The sequence below is a fragment of the Lissotriton vulgaris genome, unplaced genomic scaffold, assembly GCF_964263255.1.
Source record: "Lissotriton vulgaris unplaced genomic scaffold, aLisVul1.2 SCAFFOLD_936, whole genome shotgun sequence".
In the NCBI taxonomy this organism is placed as follows: domain Eukaryota; kingdom Metazoa; phylum Chordata; class Amphibia; order Caudata; family Salamandridae; genus Lissotriton; species Lissotriton vulgaris.
In genome coordinates, this window is record NW_028251257.1 from 195,833 (window position 1) to 212,632 (window position 16,800).

Sequence of the window (16,800 nt, forward strand, 5' to 3'; positions counted from 1 at the left end):
AGTTCTGCTACCTCTTGTGGGTCTAGACATGGCAGTGGTAGCATGGCGAGCAACTCTGCAACCTCCTCCTGTGTGGAGGTGGCATTCGGAGAATAAACACAGCTAAAATAAGTAGCAAAGGCGCCTGCGATGCCAGCTTTATCATGGTGACGGACAGATTTATCGTCTACGATTTCTGCCACCCACCTACTCGCCAGATCTCTTTTGTCAAGCCAAGAAAGCAACTTACTTGGCTGGTCACCAATATCATTGATCCTATTCTGAGTGGCCTTATAATAAGTCTTAGCGGCATCCCCTGTAACATCTCGGTATTCTTTTTGTTTGACGGCCAATTGATGTGAAGTATCCGGTGATCCCCCCGAGACTAGCTCCTGTTCAAGGGCCGAAATCTCGCCTTCTATACCCTTCAGTTGTTTTGATATTTCTTTCCTTTGCCCGGCCACTGCCGCTACCCCAAATCTGCCTATCACGGTCTTAAATGCTTCCCACAGTACTACGTCAGACTGAACCGAGCCTACATTGACTTCAAAATAGAGCCGAGTGACCTCAGTTACTACGGTGCGTATCTCAGGAATTTTGAGATACCAGGGATGAATAACCATCTCTCTACGGCCCGATGGGGGCATGCCACTATTACAAGTCACCATAGGTGAGTGATCAGAGATGCCCCTAGGGAGTATAGACATCTTATCAAACAGGGGCAGCTGCGCAGCCTTACAAAAAAGATAATCAATTCGCGAAAGACTACTGTGTGCACCGGAGTGAAAGATATATTGTTTCTCACTGGGATTACAAACCCGTCAGACATCTATAAGGCCAAGAGCCCTCAAAAAATCAGAGAGCAGACAACCCAATGATTCGCCTGCTCTAGGGGGCTGGCGATCTAACCTCCCATCTAAAGCAGCATTGCAATCTCCCCCCCAAGAGGATATCCCCTTCAGGTAAGCGCAACAGATGCGCACCCAAGTCATTCAGGGTGGTAGCGTGCAACCGTGGAGGAATATATAGCGACGTGACGTTAAGAGATCTACCTTCCCACTTCCCGGAAACTGAAACAAACCGTCCCGAAGGGTCACAGGTGACAGTTTGAACCTGAAAAGGAAGGGAGTTGCGCCCTAGGATTCCCACACCCCTAGATCCTTGGGTATAGCCTGCATGTGCTATGAGCCTCTAACCCCATCTATTGAGCGCACTGGATATGAGTTTCTTGGAGAAGCACCAGGTCTGGAGTGAGGCTTTTAAGATATTGTAACACTACACCTCTCTGTATTCGGTCCCCCAGACCATTAATGTTCCAGGAGAAAAGTATGAGGCAACCCAACAGAGGACCCACACACTCGTCAACACTCATTCTTGCCGGGCCATAGGTAGGGTCCCCGGCCCCTGACACAGATAACGAGCATTCTTGATCTGGCATACATTCGCTCCAAAAGGAACCCCAACCTATGTAATATGCACTTTGAGCCAAATTGGTCACATACTCCTACAATAAATGTAAGTCCAATGCTAGGATCAACAACCCAAGATGGGAAATGGATCCCGGTGCATCTGAGACTTTTGACAACATCCATTGAATAGTCACTACACAAAAAATAAAATAAACACACATAAAAAAAACCCCTAGAACTACACAAGAAATACCCCCACCCTCCCTCCCTGCATCGTGGACTTGGAACTGCCCACCCCCAAAAAATGCAGAGCGCTTGTACCCCCAAACCCCAGAGAACTATATAGAGGGGAACTCTACTCATCCCAGACAACCCAATAGTGCCGCCCATGAAGAACAATCTGTGGCCCCCAAAAAATAAAATCCAAGCTTTGCCCGAAAACAAATAATCAAACGGATTTCTCAACAGAGCTACTCAACTTTGCATAGCAACCCCAAGTCCCCGACCCTCGCCCCACCAACCCTCGGATTGTGTTCAATAGAGTTTAAAAGAGGAACAATACAAACTTGTCATTCAAATAAAACTGCAGTTTGTCCAGCCATTTGCCACGTGTCACAACACCAAGTCAGGCCGCTGCCCACCTGAATTCTCACAGCATCACACCACAGAGCCCACAATGCCACCAGACTGTAGCTATTGTTTGCATCAACCCGGTCACAGGGGTTTCATACTGTCTCGGAGCGAGAGTCGATAGATGGGGAGGCACGCTTCTGTGCCCCAGCAGCTCTCCAGCCTTCCAGCCAGTCCTAAGCGTCTTCCGGGTTTGGAAAAAACACATCTTCCCGCCATCTTGCACATGGAGCTTAGCAGGGAACAGCATGGCGCATTTCAAGTTGTGGCCACGAAGAGCACGTTTGACCTCCAGGAAAGATCAGCGTTGAAGTTGTACCTTGTAAGTGAAGTCGGGGAAGAAGGTTATGTGGAGTGGTGTGGCTCACTGGTTAGAGGCGGCAGACCCGAGAGCAGAGGACAGCCCGGGACCAGGGTTCAATTCCCGATGCGGCAGGGTCGTGGACCAGGGTCAGCAGACTCGATAATTCTCATCTCGGTGCCTACTTTAACCAGGGATCACACTCGGCAACTCTGGGCATTAGCTTACCTCATCTCCACAACGGCCCCCCCCACATACGCCGGGGATGCCTGGTTTCACCTTGGAGATACCCAGTAGGGACTATCTCACAGGGAAAGCCAGGACGGGTTCCCCAGCGGTCTACTGCGAAGAGATACTCCTTCGGGAGTCGATTCTAGCGCATTACAAACCCACAATTAATTAATTAATTATGGTAGAGTTATCAATCTTGAGTGGTGGAGCAGTTCTTGCTGCCTGGAGAATGGCATCCCTGTCATGGAAATTGAAGATCCGGGCCAAGAGGGTACGCGGCAGGGCGCCTGGCTTCGGGGGGCCTCCAGGGACCCTATGAGCACGTTCCACAGAGAAGAATTGGGACAAGGAACGGGGTTGCAGATGGTTCTGAATGGGGTCTTCCACATAGTGGTCCACCGCCTGTCCCTCTGCCCATTCCGGGACTCCCAAAATCTGCACATTGTTGCGTTATGCCCTCCCCTCATAATCTTCCAACTTGGCCGCTAGATCTGAGGTCTGTGCTTGAAGGCGCCTAACGGTGTTGTCCATCGCTTTCATGGATTGCTGAAGGGTGGAGATGGAACCCTCGTTCGTCTTGACCCTGTCTCCCATGTTTCTGAGGTCTGCTCGAATCAAGGTAATTTCGGTGGTAACAGTGTCAATTTTCTCATCAAGCGACATGCGAACCCCCGAAAAGGCCTCCATTACATCAGCCAAGGTCAAGGCGGTCTCTTCCGACTGATGTTTTGCATCCAGCAAGCTCTTTTGCCCCTCCAGACCCTCCGATCTTTTGTGCGCAAACCTGGCAAGTCGTGCAGCCAGGGGCTGCTTGATACTGTTTGCCGCCACCATGTTTGCCATCCCAAGGGTTATAATGAGAGTCAGATATGTGTGCGGCAACTTCTGCCCTCCTTATCGCACAGGACACCTAGATCAATGAAATAGTCAGTGGAGCCCAGTATCTAAGACTAAGATCATGAGCCCCGGCGGCGCCCCAAATGGCGGGAGGAGGGGGGAGAGAGCCAAGAAAGCAGGACTCTAATTCCTATGAGGCCCAAAGAACCATCACCCCGCTGTTTGCTGCTTCACACCAGGATGGCCTCCTCCAGTCACAGTGCGATAAATGCTCCTAGCAGAGAGTATGAAATATCCGCCAGGCGCCCTCCGCTCCCTTCAGACAGGGGAACTTCACGAAATGTCAGGGAGTTGCCTGTGTGCCAGATCACAAATGTGGAGCACCGGGGGGGGGGGGTCAGCGGGAACGTGGATCTGGTCCCCGGCACTCACCTTGCCCCCTCTGCACGATCGGCCCAAGTCCCAGCCCTCAGGCCCGCGCACGCAGTGTCTGACGTACCTCTAGCCAGCAATACTCGGTATCAGCGCCGTGAATCCAGTCAGAAAGATGGGGCCTCGAGGGTCTCTTGATCTATATCACCCCCAGACGCAGTGGAATGCAGCCAATGCAGCCGCTGCTTTCGCACAGGGACACAGTCTATAATCCGCCACGGAGCACCGTGCGACGTCACGGCTGACTTGCCTATCTTCGCTGCGGGTCTGGATAGCGGTAACAAGATCTCAGCACTCCGGCCGCCGATTAATTTCGTTTTAGCGGCCAGAGTGGCAGGACGCTGTGAGCAACCCGGTCGCTAGAATCAGGGCACTGGCAACGGATTATTTCAGCGGATAAAGGGGGTTATTGTTGCGGCGGGGCTCAGAGCTCTAACCACGGGCAGCCTCATAGGTGCAGGCAAGCCACGCCCCCATCTGGACTTTTGATAACTTATGTAACCTCTTCCGACAATGAATGCTGCACCGCTTGTAGACCCCCAGGGTCCGCACCTTCTTTGAGATAGCCTTTGAAATTTCTTTTTCTGATGGACGCTGAACTGCATGGATACAAGAAATGAATGATAAAATCAATTGTTTTGAAGCTTGTTGTTTGTACGTATTGATGTAACACAACTTTACTACATCAGTCACAAGCATTAGTCCCAAATTACTACAAAAATATTATTTTTTTCATTCTGCCAAAAGAAATAATAAAGAATACTTTTGTTGTAACCTCTTGACTACCCTTATCCCTTGTCAATTCCTGAAATCAATAATCCAAGCCAGAAACATCATCTAGTACTCCAACCTTTTCTGTATTGAGAACTACTTCTCCTCAGTGAACATCATTGTGAAATACTGAAGGCTAAACACTTGCGCATTGTAACCAGACACCCCTAAGCCCAGCTAAATTTACTTGAAGCCTAGTGTCCGTAGAGCAATGTTGTATTGTTTGAACTAAATGCTAAGACTAAGGGCACTATGAAAGGGCTGCAATGTGTCTCAATGAGAGCCTGGTGTTTGGGGATGCATGGACATGTGTGCGTATGAAAGGGATATATTTGCGCGGGTGACTGAGTGCTTGTGTCATAGGTACTTGCAGCACAAGACATACCTTTCGTCATATGTGGCACTGTTAAATGAATGACACAAACATACCATTGTATGTTCTTTTTAATTTGGAGAAATTAAAATTGCAGATACATATTATACCACTTCATATCATGGATCATTTTTAAGAACTTAAAATTTCTCTCATGGAAAAGAGGGTTTTATTTTTACTATATACTTATGGCACTGTGTTTACTGCCTGCTGTCTGTAAATGCCTTTAAAATGGAAGAAAATAGAAATAACGTGTTAACTCAATAATTAAGGTAACTCTCCATTTAATTTTTCTTCCAATTAAAAACATTCAGAAGCATCATTTTGTTCACAACTCCAATTTTTAGATAATATGAAATGTTCATAAGGGTTAAATTCCTTAGTGCTCTAGTTGTTCACCTCTGTGACTCAGCCCCAGCCTGGCCCTCAAATCAAGCTGATGCTGCTCATTGTTAGGCCCTGCTATCTGCAGCCTGATGATCATGATGTCACATGAACACAGCCTTCCCTTAACTTTGAAATAAAAATATGACCTTGTGCTCATTTGAAAAAGAACTCAAGGCTGTGAGCCTACCTGAAGGTGTCTGGGAGCTACTGGTAGCTCCCAAACGGCTGGTTGGAAACACTTGCTCTAGGCTGAGTGGTTTGTGGGATAATACACATGGCAAATGTCATTTGTATTTGATATGTAAAAAAATACGTACATATGTACATTTGGAAATAAAATATGTGAAACGTCAACATTTTACATGAAATTCATACATATACATAGATATCACTCACAATGTACACCAAATAAAATGTAGGGCTTAAAACACACACCACATACTAATACTGTCGTTTTCTCCCCTTTCGAGGCAAACGAGCACACAGGGAATCTGTTTCTACGGCGTCTGAATGGATCAACCTGCTGTATCTAAAGAAGAGATCATCCATTAGCCTCTTGATTGCTACATTGGGCCAGGATAGTGTTTTCTCCTATCTATCATGGTTACCAGACCCAGGATTGAGGAATGAAATATTAAGGGCTAGGGTGGGATGCAATCCAAACTACTCATCCCGCCCAAACAGGATTAGGGTGCAGAATAATAGTGGTCTCTGCCCCTACCCCTTGAAATTTAAATGTACCCTTACACACATTCTTATGGATTGCGTATTTTATTTTGCAAATCGAATCAAGTTTTTAAACACTCTCTTTTTTAAATATGATGCTCTCCATAGGAGTAAACCGTGGCATTATTGTCCGAAATGAGTTATTTCGATGTGGCAGTTGGAATTGCTCGGTTTTACGATTTGTTAAACAAAGGTTTAATAATGAAATGTAGTGAGTCAGGGTGAGGGTAGCCAGGAGGGGGGTCCTTTTAAATGTTTTAAATGTTTTGTTAAGTGGGGTTTTTAAAAATGTTTTATGGACAAATGTCTAAATAAACTTGCTTCAGAATCTGAACCTGTTGTTTTCTGTGATCATAAAGTACTTAAAAATTCAGACCATCATTGTTCTATGTGATGAAAAAAAGAAATGACACCACTTCAATCACTAAACTTCACTCAGGAACTCAAAGGGAGATTCTAGCCAATGTTTTTGAAAACGAAACAGTTAGACAGATTTACAAATACATTTTAAACATGTACCTGCTTGTCGCGCTCCTGCTTCCGCTTCCGCTTCCTCGGGATCGTGCTAATGCTCAAAGGGGGCCCACCTCTAAACCACCCCAAGTCTGGACTCTTAAAGGCACACAGACTTTTGAGGTAATTGAGCGGGGGAAGAAAAGGGTAGGGACAGCAGTGAAGGAGATCTGTGATGGAAACAATAAAACAACGTAAGACCTCCAAATGTACTATATGTCAACATTTGTTTTACGTAACAGATTTCTCTTCTATACCACAAACCCCTACCTGAAATAAAGAAATAAAGGACTGTAACATCAGAAGAGAGCACAGGGTGATGGCTGAATCGGAACAAAGTCTAGGCAAAAGAGAAAACAACAAAACAATGTTATGGATGATACATATCCTATGCCTTACATCACCTCAAGACTGTTACATACATCCTATTGTAGGTATCGATCAAACACCTACCAGGGCCAACTTTCTATGTTCCATATAGCCTGGATCTACCCTCTTCGTAATAGCTCTCTTCAGACAACACTTGGAAGAAAAGAAACCAAAACAAAACCATGAAAATAGGCGAAGAATTTCTATTTGACTCTTTAAATATGATAACTGTTATCACAAACTTGATCAAGGAGTAGACACTTCTCTTATACAGTCTTGCACTGGTTTTAGATTATTTGCCAGCATGCCAATTACAACAAACTCATATGTGTTCAGTTCTTCCTTCATAACTTGGGCGCATTACTTTCCCTGCATGAAACCTAGGAAACGTAAGGTTTCTCCAACAGAGAAGTAAAGCAATCCTTGTGCCCTTAAAGGCACCTCTACTCCCCCACAAGAGACTGCAGTTGCGCGCGTCTCACCCAACAGGGAAGTCTGAGCAAGACACACAAAGTACTCACCACCTCGCTGGCCTGGGCGGGATATGGAAGCCGAGAAAAAAGACACTGGTGCTTCCGTAAGCCCCCCTGCACGAGACTGCGAGATCCGCATGTCTCAGCCAACAGGGGAGTCCGAGCCACAACGATGCACCCGGCACCGTTACAAAAAAAGTCAAGTCAGGCGGGCGGTCAGCATGGAGACAAGATTGCACGATCACTGTCCCCAAAGCAACAGGAGTCTAAAACGAGGAGTCCGACATTTGGTATACAGGAAGAATAATCGGCAGCGTTCTGCAGCAGCGGCCGTTGACATTTTTCTGTAACGCGACGTCACTTGTGTGGGGTCTAGGGAAATGTAGTCTCTTGCCTTGTCATGCAGGTCGATTGTGCATGACGGGCAGAGAGCGTAACCCAGCTGGGATCCTGACACTGCTCCTCTGGTGAGTCATACAGCTGGCTGTTCATGGACAGAACCTCCATTGCCAGCAACTCCAGTTCCTCTGGCAAGAAGGCTGGGGCCTGGTCACCTTCGCTTCCTGGCAACATGGCTGCCAGAGGTCGGAAACAGCAGCAAAAGTTGAGTAGGTCTTGATGGCTACAGGACTAGGAGGCAAGTGACTTTTTTTCAAACTTCTGCGTACATGTAGACGACTTACCCAATCGTCAACAGAGACAGACACAGCATTTGGCTTTCGTATGTTGCTTTCACATGTTGCCTATGGCTGTGTCCGTCATGGAGTTTCCCACCCATTACCTGGTCAACTTCCACTGCAGCTGTCTAATTCCAAATGTCCTAACGGCAACGTCAGGCACCTGCCATTTTACATGGTCAAATAGTGTGATGTAAATATTTAGTGCGTCTCCACCACTCAAAATGGTTACTAGTTTGTTTACATTTCAAATTGCTGATGTAAATCATTAATTTAAATAAACATGTATATGTAGCCATTACTGTGGTTAAATGCAATAGTTGTGCAGTTTTTAAAAATAGAATGTGTAAATAAAACATTTAAAATGTAAGTTTTACACACACTTTTAAAAATAGACATGTAAAAACAGTTATTTGTTATGAAAAAATGTCAATATTACTTATTGTGTTAAATTATGTTAAGACACCATATATATATATATATTTTATATTTAGCTAAACATGACATTTGTGTAATTTATCAAAAATAAGTTTGTAAATGTTTTAAAATGTTGACCATTTTCCTATGCAGACATATGAACTTAGGGAGAGTGATTGGAGAACAGACTCAAGTGTTTCGACCACTTCCAAATCTTGCCACCACGGAAGAACAGGATATAATCAAAAATTCTGATTCAATGAAGCCTTCGACTCTGAAAGTGATTAATGTGCAGTTGTCGCTGATGTTTTATTGTACGAAGCAACGTAATGGGTGAGACAAGAAGCAATTGTAATCATATGGTATTGTAGGTATTTGTAATAAATACAAAGTTTTGAAAAAATAATTCTGATTCAATAGGCAAACTATACTGCATTTATGTCATCAGCTGGAGCCAGATCTTCTGCCTCACAATAGAAATTCCACATCTATTACACCAACTGTCAAACTCATGGCAGTACTTAATTTTCAGGCCACAGGATCATTCCAATACATTGTGGCAGTAGCTGAAGTAATGTCACAACCAGCTTTCACTGGTGTACTACAAGAAATTCTTCTTCTATGACGAGACACATCAACAGCTTCATCCAGTTTCAATGACATGGGGATTTTGTCTAATTTGAAGGGAGATTTTTATGTTTTGGGTTGTCTACCACGTGGTTTGAGCAATTAATGGCACGTATATCGCCGTCCTGGCACCACATGCCAGAGAACTAGTCTACCGCAATCAGAAGAATTTCCATTCAATCGGGGTGCAAGTTGTCTGCATTCCTGATTTGTGCATTACAAGTATCTGTACGAGGTTTATCGTATTAACTTATGATTCCTTTGCACTACGGAAGAGCAGCATACCCCTGCAAATTTCACAACTTGGACCTAAGATGGCCTGACTTATTGGTGAGTACAATCTGTCATTATATTGTTTGGGTAATTTCAAGTTGAATAATCTAAAATTGTGTTACATATTTTGGCTCTTTTTTCTTCCTTATAGGTGTCAGAAAGCACCTATCTGGAACCCAGATGAAAACAATGGGGCAGCGAGACTAGTTTCTGAATCCTTCCAAGACTTGACCTGCTCTGGTCGCAAATCCCAGGGGGAAGGGGGTTGGGGTGGAGCGAGTTTGTAGAGTCTAAGATGCTGTGGCTCGTCTACTCAACAGCAACATTGCAGCAGGCATTCACACCAGTCTAATGAATGGTGCCAGCAGTTATGGTACCTATAAACAAACAAATAATAAGGCTTTAGTCTAGAATTACCTCTATCTCAAGTTTTCACCTCACGAAAGCTGATAAAATCTCAACCAACCTTTAGTTTTGTTGCTGTTTTGTTTTCATTTAGATGGTCCGAAGAAGCTCCTTTATCAAACATTTTGAAACTGTAGTGAGTATGATTTCAGCATCAAACTCAAAAGCTAATTTGGATGGGGTTACCTTCACCCAAGTCCTCCTTGGCAAGGCCATGTCAACAGTATGTACAAATATAACTAAAACACTGGTTACTTTTGTTTGCAGCGTGATGTTGTGACTGAGCTCAGCTCAGCTCATAGTAAAATCAAGTGTGTTAATGCGTCTCTCTTTTTCTTCTTGTTTTATTTCCATCCAGATGCGAGACTAAAAGGAAACTTAATCTGGCCAACATGGGCCACAAAAGCACATAAAACTCAGTAAGTACTATAAACAAATCAGTACTTAATAATAAAAAACAGACCAGTATTTTATGTAAGATTTCCAAAAGGGATATCTGAGCCAGCTAAATCCTTTAAATAAAAGAGCTGTGTCAAACATTTTATGGAATGTTACTAAGGAAGTGCAAAATCTAGAACTTAAATGAACCTATAAAGTGCAAACAAAATTTTACAGTACCTATAGTTGTATAAAACAACTAATGTAATACAATAAAATACTTAAAAGCAACCTCTTCCTTAAAGCATGTATGTTTCATCAAGAAACAGGAACAAAAAGATCTCAGTTATGCCTTAGACAGTTTGTTCCTTTGTCTTAAAGCACCTGTTAGAAAGCAAGTAAATCCAAAGCAGATCAGAAGCGAAAACAGCATTTGCAAATACATCAGGGTTGGCTTCACCTGTACAAAATTGCAGTACCTTAAAAGTGATAAAACATATTTTTCTGTAGGTTACTGTAAAAATCACAAAAAAAGATGAAATGTAAAAGATCTTGGGGGTAGATGTATGAAGCGTTTTTCTTGTCGCAAACGCTGCAAATCGCGAAATAGCAGCGTTTGCGATAAGAAAAACAGGAAATGGGATGTATGAAGAAAATCGCATAGCAAACTAAGAAATCGCAATATTTGCAATTTCTTAACTTGCGAGAACTAGTTTTCTGAGAATTTATTTGCGATTCCTCATTTTGCATGTGTCTAGATTTACGAAAATCGCAAACAAGAAATCGCAGTATAAGAAATCGCACCAAGATGTATGTAAAATTCGCAATTAGCTAATTTCTAAAAAACGCAAATTAAGAAATCGCAGTTAACACCAACTACATGCAGGTGGTAACTAGAAAAAAATATAAAAAGGGACCCACAATGCACTGATTTTTTTTCCAAAATGGCTGGACTATACCTGATAGCCAGGAGGCTGCGTATTCAAGCTGTTGCACAGAGGAGACAAAGACAGGAGAGAATCTTCAGATTACGCATAACGCTGTTCAAGCAGACTGACGAGGATATATATGACGAATACAGACTGCATCCACACACCATTTTGGATCTCATTGATGAATTGAAACCTTTCTTGGAGCATCCAACACACAAGACACAAGCAATTCCAACACATGTGCAGGTATTGTGCTCACTGCACCTTTTGGCTTCAGGATCTTTTCAAAGCGTCATTGCACAGGTTGGTGGGGTGTCACAAAGTGCTCTTTCACACTTTTTTCATGTGTTCCTGGATGCAATGGTGAACAGGCTTCAACATCACATCTACTTCCTAAACACCCAACAAGCCATACAAGAAACCAAGTTGGATTTCTATCAAATTACACGCTTTCCACATGTGATTGGATGCATTGACGGAACCCATATTGCCATCACTCCACCTGCAGCCACAGAATATGTTTTTCGAAATAGGAAAAGCTACCACTCCCTCAACATCCAGATTGTGTGCAATGCAAAATATATCATCAATGATATAGTGTCAAAGTACCCAGGCAGCACACATGACTCCTTTATCTTCAGACATAGCGGAATTCATAGACGTCTGAGTGCTGGACAGTTTGGAGAGGGATACCTGCTAGTTAAATCAAACTCATACAAACATCCATCCATCCATCCTACCATCATTCTTTTGACAAAGGAACATACATTTACGATTCATTTTCTTCCATGCAGGTGATAGTGCCTATGCAGTGCGTGACTTCATTCTCACGCCATACTTGAATCCTGCAAATGCAAGTGAGAGATGATACAACAGGGCACACCGGTCAACTCGTGGGGTCATTGAACGCACATTTGGCATATTGAAAAGCCGTTTCCGCTGCATTCACAGAAGTGGAGGAGCCTAACAATACAGTCCTGAAACCTGTTGTAAAATTGTAACTAGCTGTGCAATGCTGCATAACATGGCAATGCGCAAAGGCACAGACATTGAACTGAGTGAGTCTGACACACTGATGATGACATACGTCCACCTAGAAGGGCTGCAGCAGGAGTAGGAGCAGCGGCTGGCCGTCAAAGACGGTCTGAGATTACAGGGAATTACTTTTAGGTAAGACAAGCAATATGACAGATTAACTTATTTGTGCAAGTGTTGTTTTTATTTACAACACACAAACCATAGTACAGGCCAACCTAACTGGACAGAGGAACATGGCGGCAGCAGGCTAGCTGCCGCGATACCCCGCTCTAAGCTTCAGCAGAGCGTTCGGGTTTTTTTTCTCATGTACGAACAAGGGCTTTACATGAGAATCAACTTTGTCTGTATTTTCTGCAGGTCTTGACATCCTCGTTCGCCCTAAACATCCCCTTACCGACGGTTCTCCGCAGTTACCGGGCCGTTTGATTCGGTCTCCTTTCCCTCTCCATGCGAGTGCTTGGGGGCGTGCTCTGCTCCGACACGGCATTCACTCTGCCGAGCGTTTCCCTCCTGGCGCCGATCCTGCTCCTGCATCAGCCGCGGACTTGGCTACCACTGTTGTCGGCGGTACCGTGGAAGTGGCATCGGGCCGCCCTGGAGCTTCGTCGTGGGAGACAGGTCCGCTCCCTTTCCAGAGTCTTCATTTCTGTGTCTGCTGTCGGGGAGGCACGCGAGGCTGCAGCGGAGGTCACGACCCTGAACGGTGTGGAGCCGGCTGATGCAGTTTGTTCAGAGGCAGCAGTGGAGCCTGAAAATCTCGGGCTGACGGCGAAAAAGGTGAAGGGGTGCCAGGGAGAGGGGGGAGCACTGGCTGATCAACCATTAAGGGTGCAAGACGAGCTGAGTGTGGAGGGATCTGAAAGGGGTTCCGCCGGGCTGGAGGATAAGTCTATTATTGGTGGAAAGACTCAAGAGTTGAGCCCAAGGTTGGCTAACAACCCCTATTCCCTTAGAAGCCTTACCTTAGCCCAGCATGACTCTTCTATAAAATCGACTTCAGTAACAACTAATAAGGGGCATAGAGAAAAAAAGGCTGCTAAAACTAGGACCCAATACCATCACCGAAGAGGGAAATTCAATCGGGGTAAATCAAACCTGTTTGCCACTTCAGCTCTGGAACCCACACAGGAGATTGGGGGGGATGATCGAGATGATATTGCAGCACGACCTAATTTAGACAATCTAACTAGTAGAATACCTTCCAGTAATAGTGGTACTGTTACCAATACCAACAGAACGCTATCTAAATCCTCTTCTTACCTCTCTTCAGAGGTTAAACCTAAACGAGCTAAAAAAGCCAAGGCGCTTAAATCAGTTCTGGACTCTGGTTCCAGGATTACACCTTCTCTGCGCTCTTATTTTAAGGCCATACCTCAGGTTTTGAACCTCCAGCAGAGCGGCTCTCCTCTCATAGGTGCGCCTTCAGAAACAACTCCCAGCTCCGCTACACCTAGTTGTATGGCCCTTCGCTCACAAAACATGGAAGGAGCGCTGCATAATGAGAGTCTGCTCACTGAACATACTACAACAGCAGACACAGCTCCGACTCCAGAGGTATCAATACAGCAGTGTAGTACTGTCAGCAATAGCCCTAGCGGTTCTATGAGCCCCAAAAAGGCAGACTTGACTATGGCAGTACTTACAAGTAACACCGAAGATGCACACTCTCACCTTCCTGGTAAACATACCAGCCTGGAAGCAGACGCAAATCTAGAGGCAGCAGCTCTAGAGTGGGACAACCAACAATTCCCAATATTGGAGGGCCCTTTAAATGAGGATCATAACACCCAACTGCAACTACCTCTTGACTCTTCCCTTATTCCTCATACTTTGGCAACAAACTCAACAGCAGACCCTACTGCCTCTGCCTCTCCTTTTGATCTCTCAGTCCTAACCATGATCTCTAACCTGTCGGCCGACATAAAGCGAGGCTTCCAGGAGTCATCCAAAATCCAAAAAGAGATTAGAACTTACTGTGAATCATTGGATAATAAAATTGACGGACTTTTTTCTAGAACTGGGGCACTCGAGGAGACTACTGCGGTAATGTCCATAGAATTAGATAATGTCAAAGAAGAAATAGTGAAACTTAAAAAAGAGGACATTCTATTAGCTGACAGAATGGAGACCCTGGAAAACAACGCGAGGCGTTCCAACATTCGCATTTTGAATGTACCAGAGGGAAGTGAAGGAACCAACATCAAAACCTACATTATTCAACTTCTCATAAAATCTTTAAACTTAACACACTCGGAGGATGAGCTCAGCCTAGACATTCAAAGGGTTCACAGGGATCCCTTCAGGCGCAATTTGCAGCGGACAAAGCCCCGTAAGATTCTCGTGAACTTCCACACTTTTCTTTTGAAGGATCACATCCTTAACCTTGCCCTTAAACAAAAATCCCTGTCTGGAGAGGGCTTCTCTTTCCAGGTACGGTCAGACCTGTCAAGGGCGACCCTCGAGAGGCAGTGGGAGCTGGGTAGGAGAATGGAGGCATTTAGAGATCTAGGGGCCTCAGTGCAGCTTAGCTTCCCTGCTGCACTGAAGATCATGCTTAACAATAAAATGTTTAATGTCCGCACAGTTCAGGCCGCAGATGAGCTATTAATGACCATTGGCACTTCAAAAAAAAAAAATTGATCATAGTCTAAGCTGTAACCAATAACCTCGAGTGTTTTCTGCATAACCCTTCATTTTATTGCTGTTTGAGTGCTGAGATAAACCTCAGTAGCAGAAGTGAAGTAGAGTAGAAAATAAGTTATCCTAGAATAACAAAAAACAAATAAATAAATAAATAAGCACAAGAATGTGGAAAATAATGGGAGGTGATCGAAAGGAATAATGACAAGATAAAGTAAAAAAAAAAAAAAAAAAAAGAAGAAGGAAAAAAGATAAATGAACAGAAAGTGGGAGAAAAGGGGAAAGAAGAAAACAAAAAAAAAAGAAAGATAAAAATGAAAAAAATATATAAACTTCATAAAATAAAATCACGAGAAATATAACACAGGGTGCTCACAATTTTACATATACCTCTAAAAACCCTCTTAGAGCTACAGCCAATGTAACTCAATCTAACACAGTTTATGACTATAATAGGTCTAATTGCTATCGGATCTATTTAGCCCTTAAACATTATTTTCACCAACGCTTTGCTTTAGCTTAGACTGGGTCAGGGGTATCACACACCGGTTCACTCCGGTTGATCCACATGGGGTTCCTCATGGGTGGGGGGGGGGGTGGTTTGTGGGTAAGGGTTAGGGTTACAAAAATCAAAAAGTTTCTCATCTCTAAACAGGCGGCTAATAACTGTATAAGTGAAAAATGGACGAATTGTGTATCTTCAAGTAATATTAAGGTGCGTAAGTCAGCAGGGCCTTGCACCATTAGATATATTAAATATGAGTACCATTAAACTCCTCTCCTGGAATGTTAATGGCCTGCGCACCAAACCTAGATCTAATACAATTTTACAATACATCCGTGATTTTGATGCGCAGGTCATTATACTCCAGGAGACACACTTAGTAGAAACTGAAGTATCAGACTTGGTGAAAAAAAACAGGTGGATAGACTTTATTGTTGCCACCTCTCAAATAACTAACACTAGAGGGGTAGCCATCTTATTTAAAAAAACTATTACATCGAGACTCTTGAAACAGAAGGTTGATCCCTTGGGTAGATGGGTAATTGTGGCTGTTATGTTAGGTAGTGTACGCATCACCTTGGTTGGATATTACGGGCCTAATCGGGATGACCCTTCTGCCCTGGCCTCTCTATTTTCCGAGCTCTTGCACTTTCCAGAACCAATGATAATAGCGGGAGATTTTAATATTGTGCTTGACCCTTTACTGGATAAGTCCACTTCTGCCCGACAACTCGCTCTCTCAAAATCCAGAGAGTTCTTGCTAAAATCTATGCATCAGTATGGATTTATTGATATATGGAGAGCGAGATCAGGGCAGAAAATCGGCTTCTCCTTTCGAAATTATAAGTATCGCCACAGGTCAAGGATAGACTTTTTCCTAATAACCAGAGCTCTTGAAAAATCAGTAAGGAGTATCATTTATGTACCATCTCATCTGTCGGATCACTCGGCGGCGCTCCTTGACCTTCAGTTTCAATCCCAACCCATCATTAGATCATGGTCAATCGATAGGTCTCTCCTCACATCTCCCGAGGACTTGGAACATATTAGAGTGGAAACACAAGAGCTCCTTAAAGTCAACATTGGTTCCGCTTGCTCTAGTACAGTATGGGACGCCTTCAAATGTTTTTTGAGAGGTGTTATCAAGAACAAAACTTCGTTTCGTAAAAAACAGTATACCCAAGGGGTCGCGCTGATAGAGGCAGATATATCGATTGTCCAAACTGAGTTAGACAGTCTTGACATTGCTCCTGAACATGTCATTTTGGCTAAACAGGAGGAGTTGTCAAAGCTTAAAGGGCGGTTAGCTTCTCTTCTAAACCAACGCATCCTGCAAAGGTGGGAAGCTAGCAAGTTAGCTAATTTTGAATTTGGAGAAGGGGCGGGTAAACTCTTAGCCTGGAAGTCAAGAACAGACCAGACCCGTAACAATATTGAGTCGATATCTACTGGCCTGGGAACAGTATCATCTGACCCA

General features: G+C 44.1%; 1 protein-coding gene across 8 annotated transcripts in view; it reads left to right on the forward strand.

Annotated features, from left to right (window-relative positions):
• Positions 1-16,800, forward strand: part of LOC147662962 (uncharacterized) — a 260,578-nt gene that overhangs the window by 171,850 nt on the left and 71,928 nt on the right. For 2 of the 8 annotated variants that reach the window (XM_086950748.1, XM_086950747.1), the window contains exon 3: positions 8,679-10,249. The exons of 4 other annotated variants lie outside the window; for them this stretch is intronic. In XM_086950748.1, the coding sequence (XP_086806874.1) occupies positions 8,679-8,862 (184 nt within the window). In that variant the 3' untranslated portion in view covers positions 8,863-10,249. 2 more of the 8 variants (XM_086950749.1, XR_015305452.1) reach the window with 2 other exon arrangements.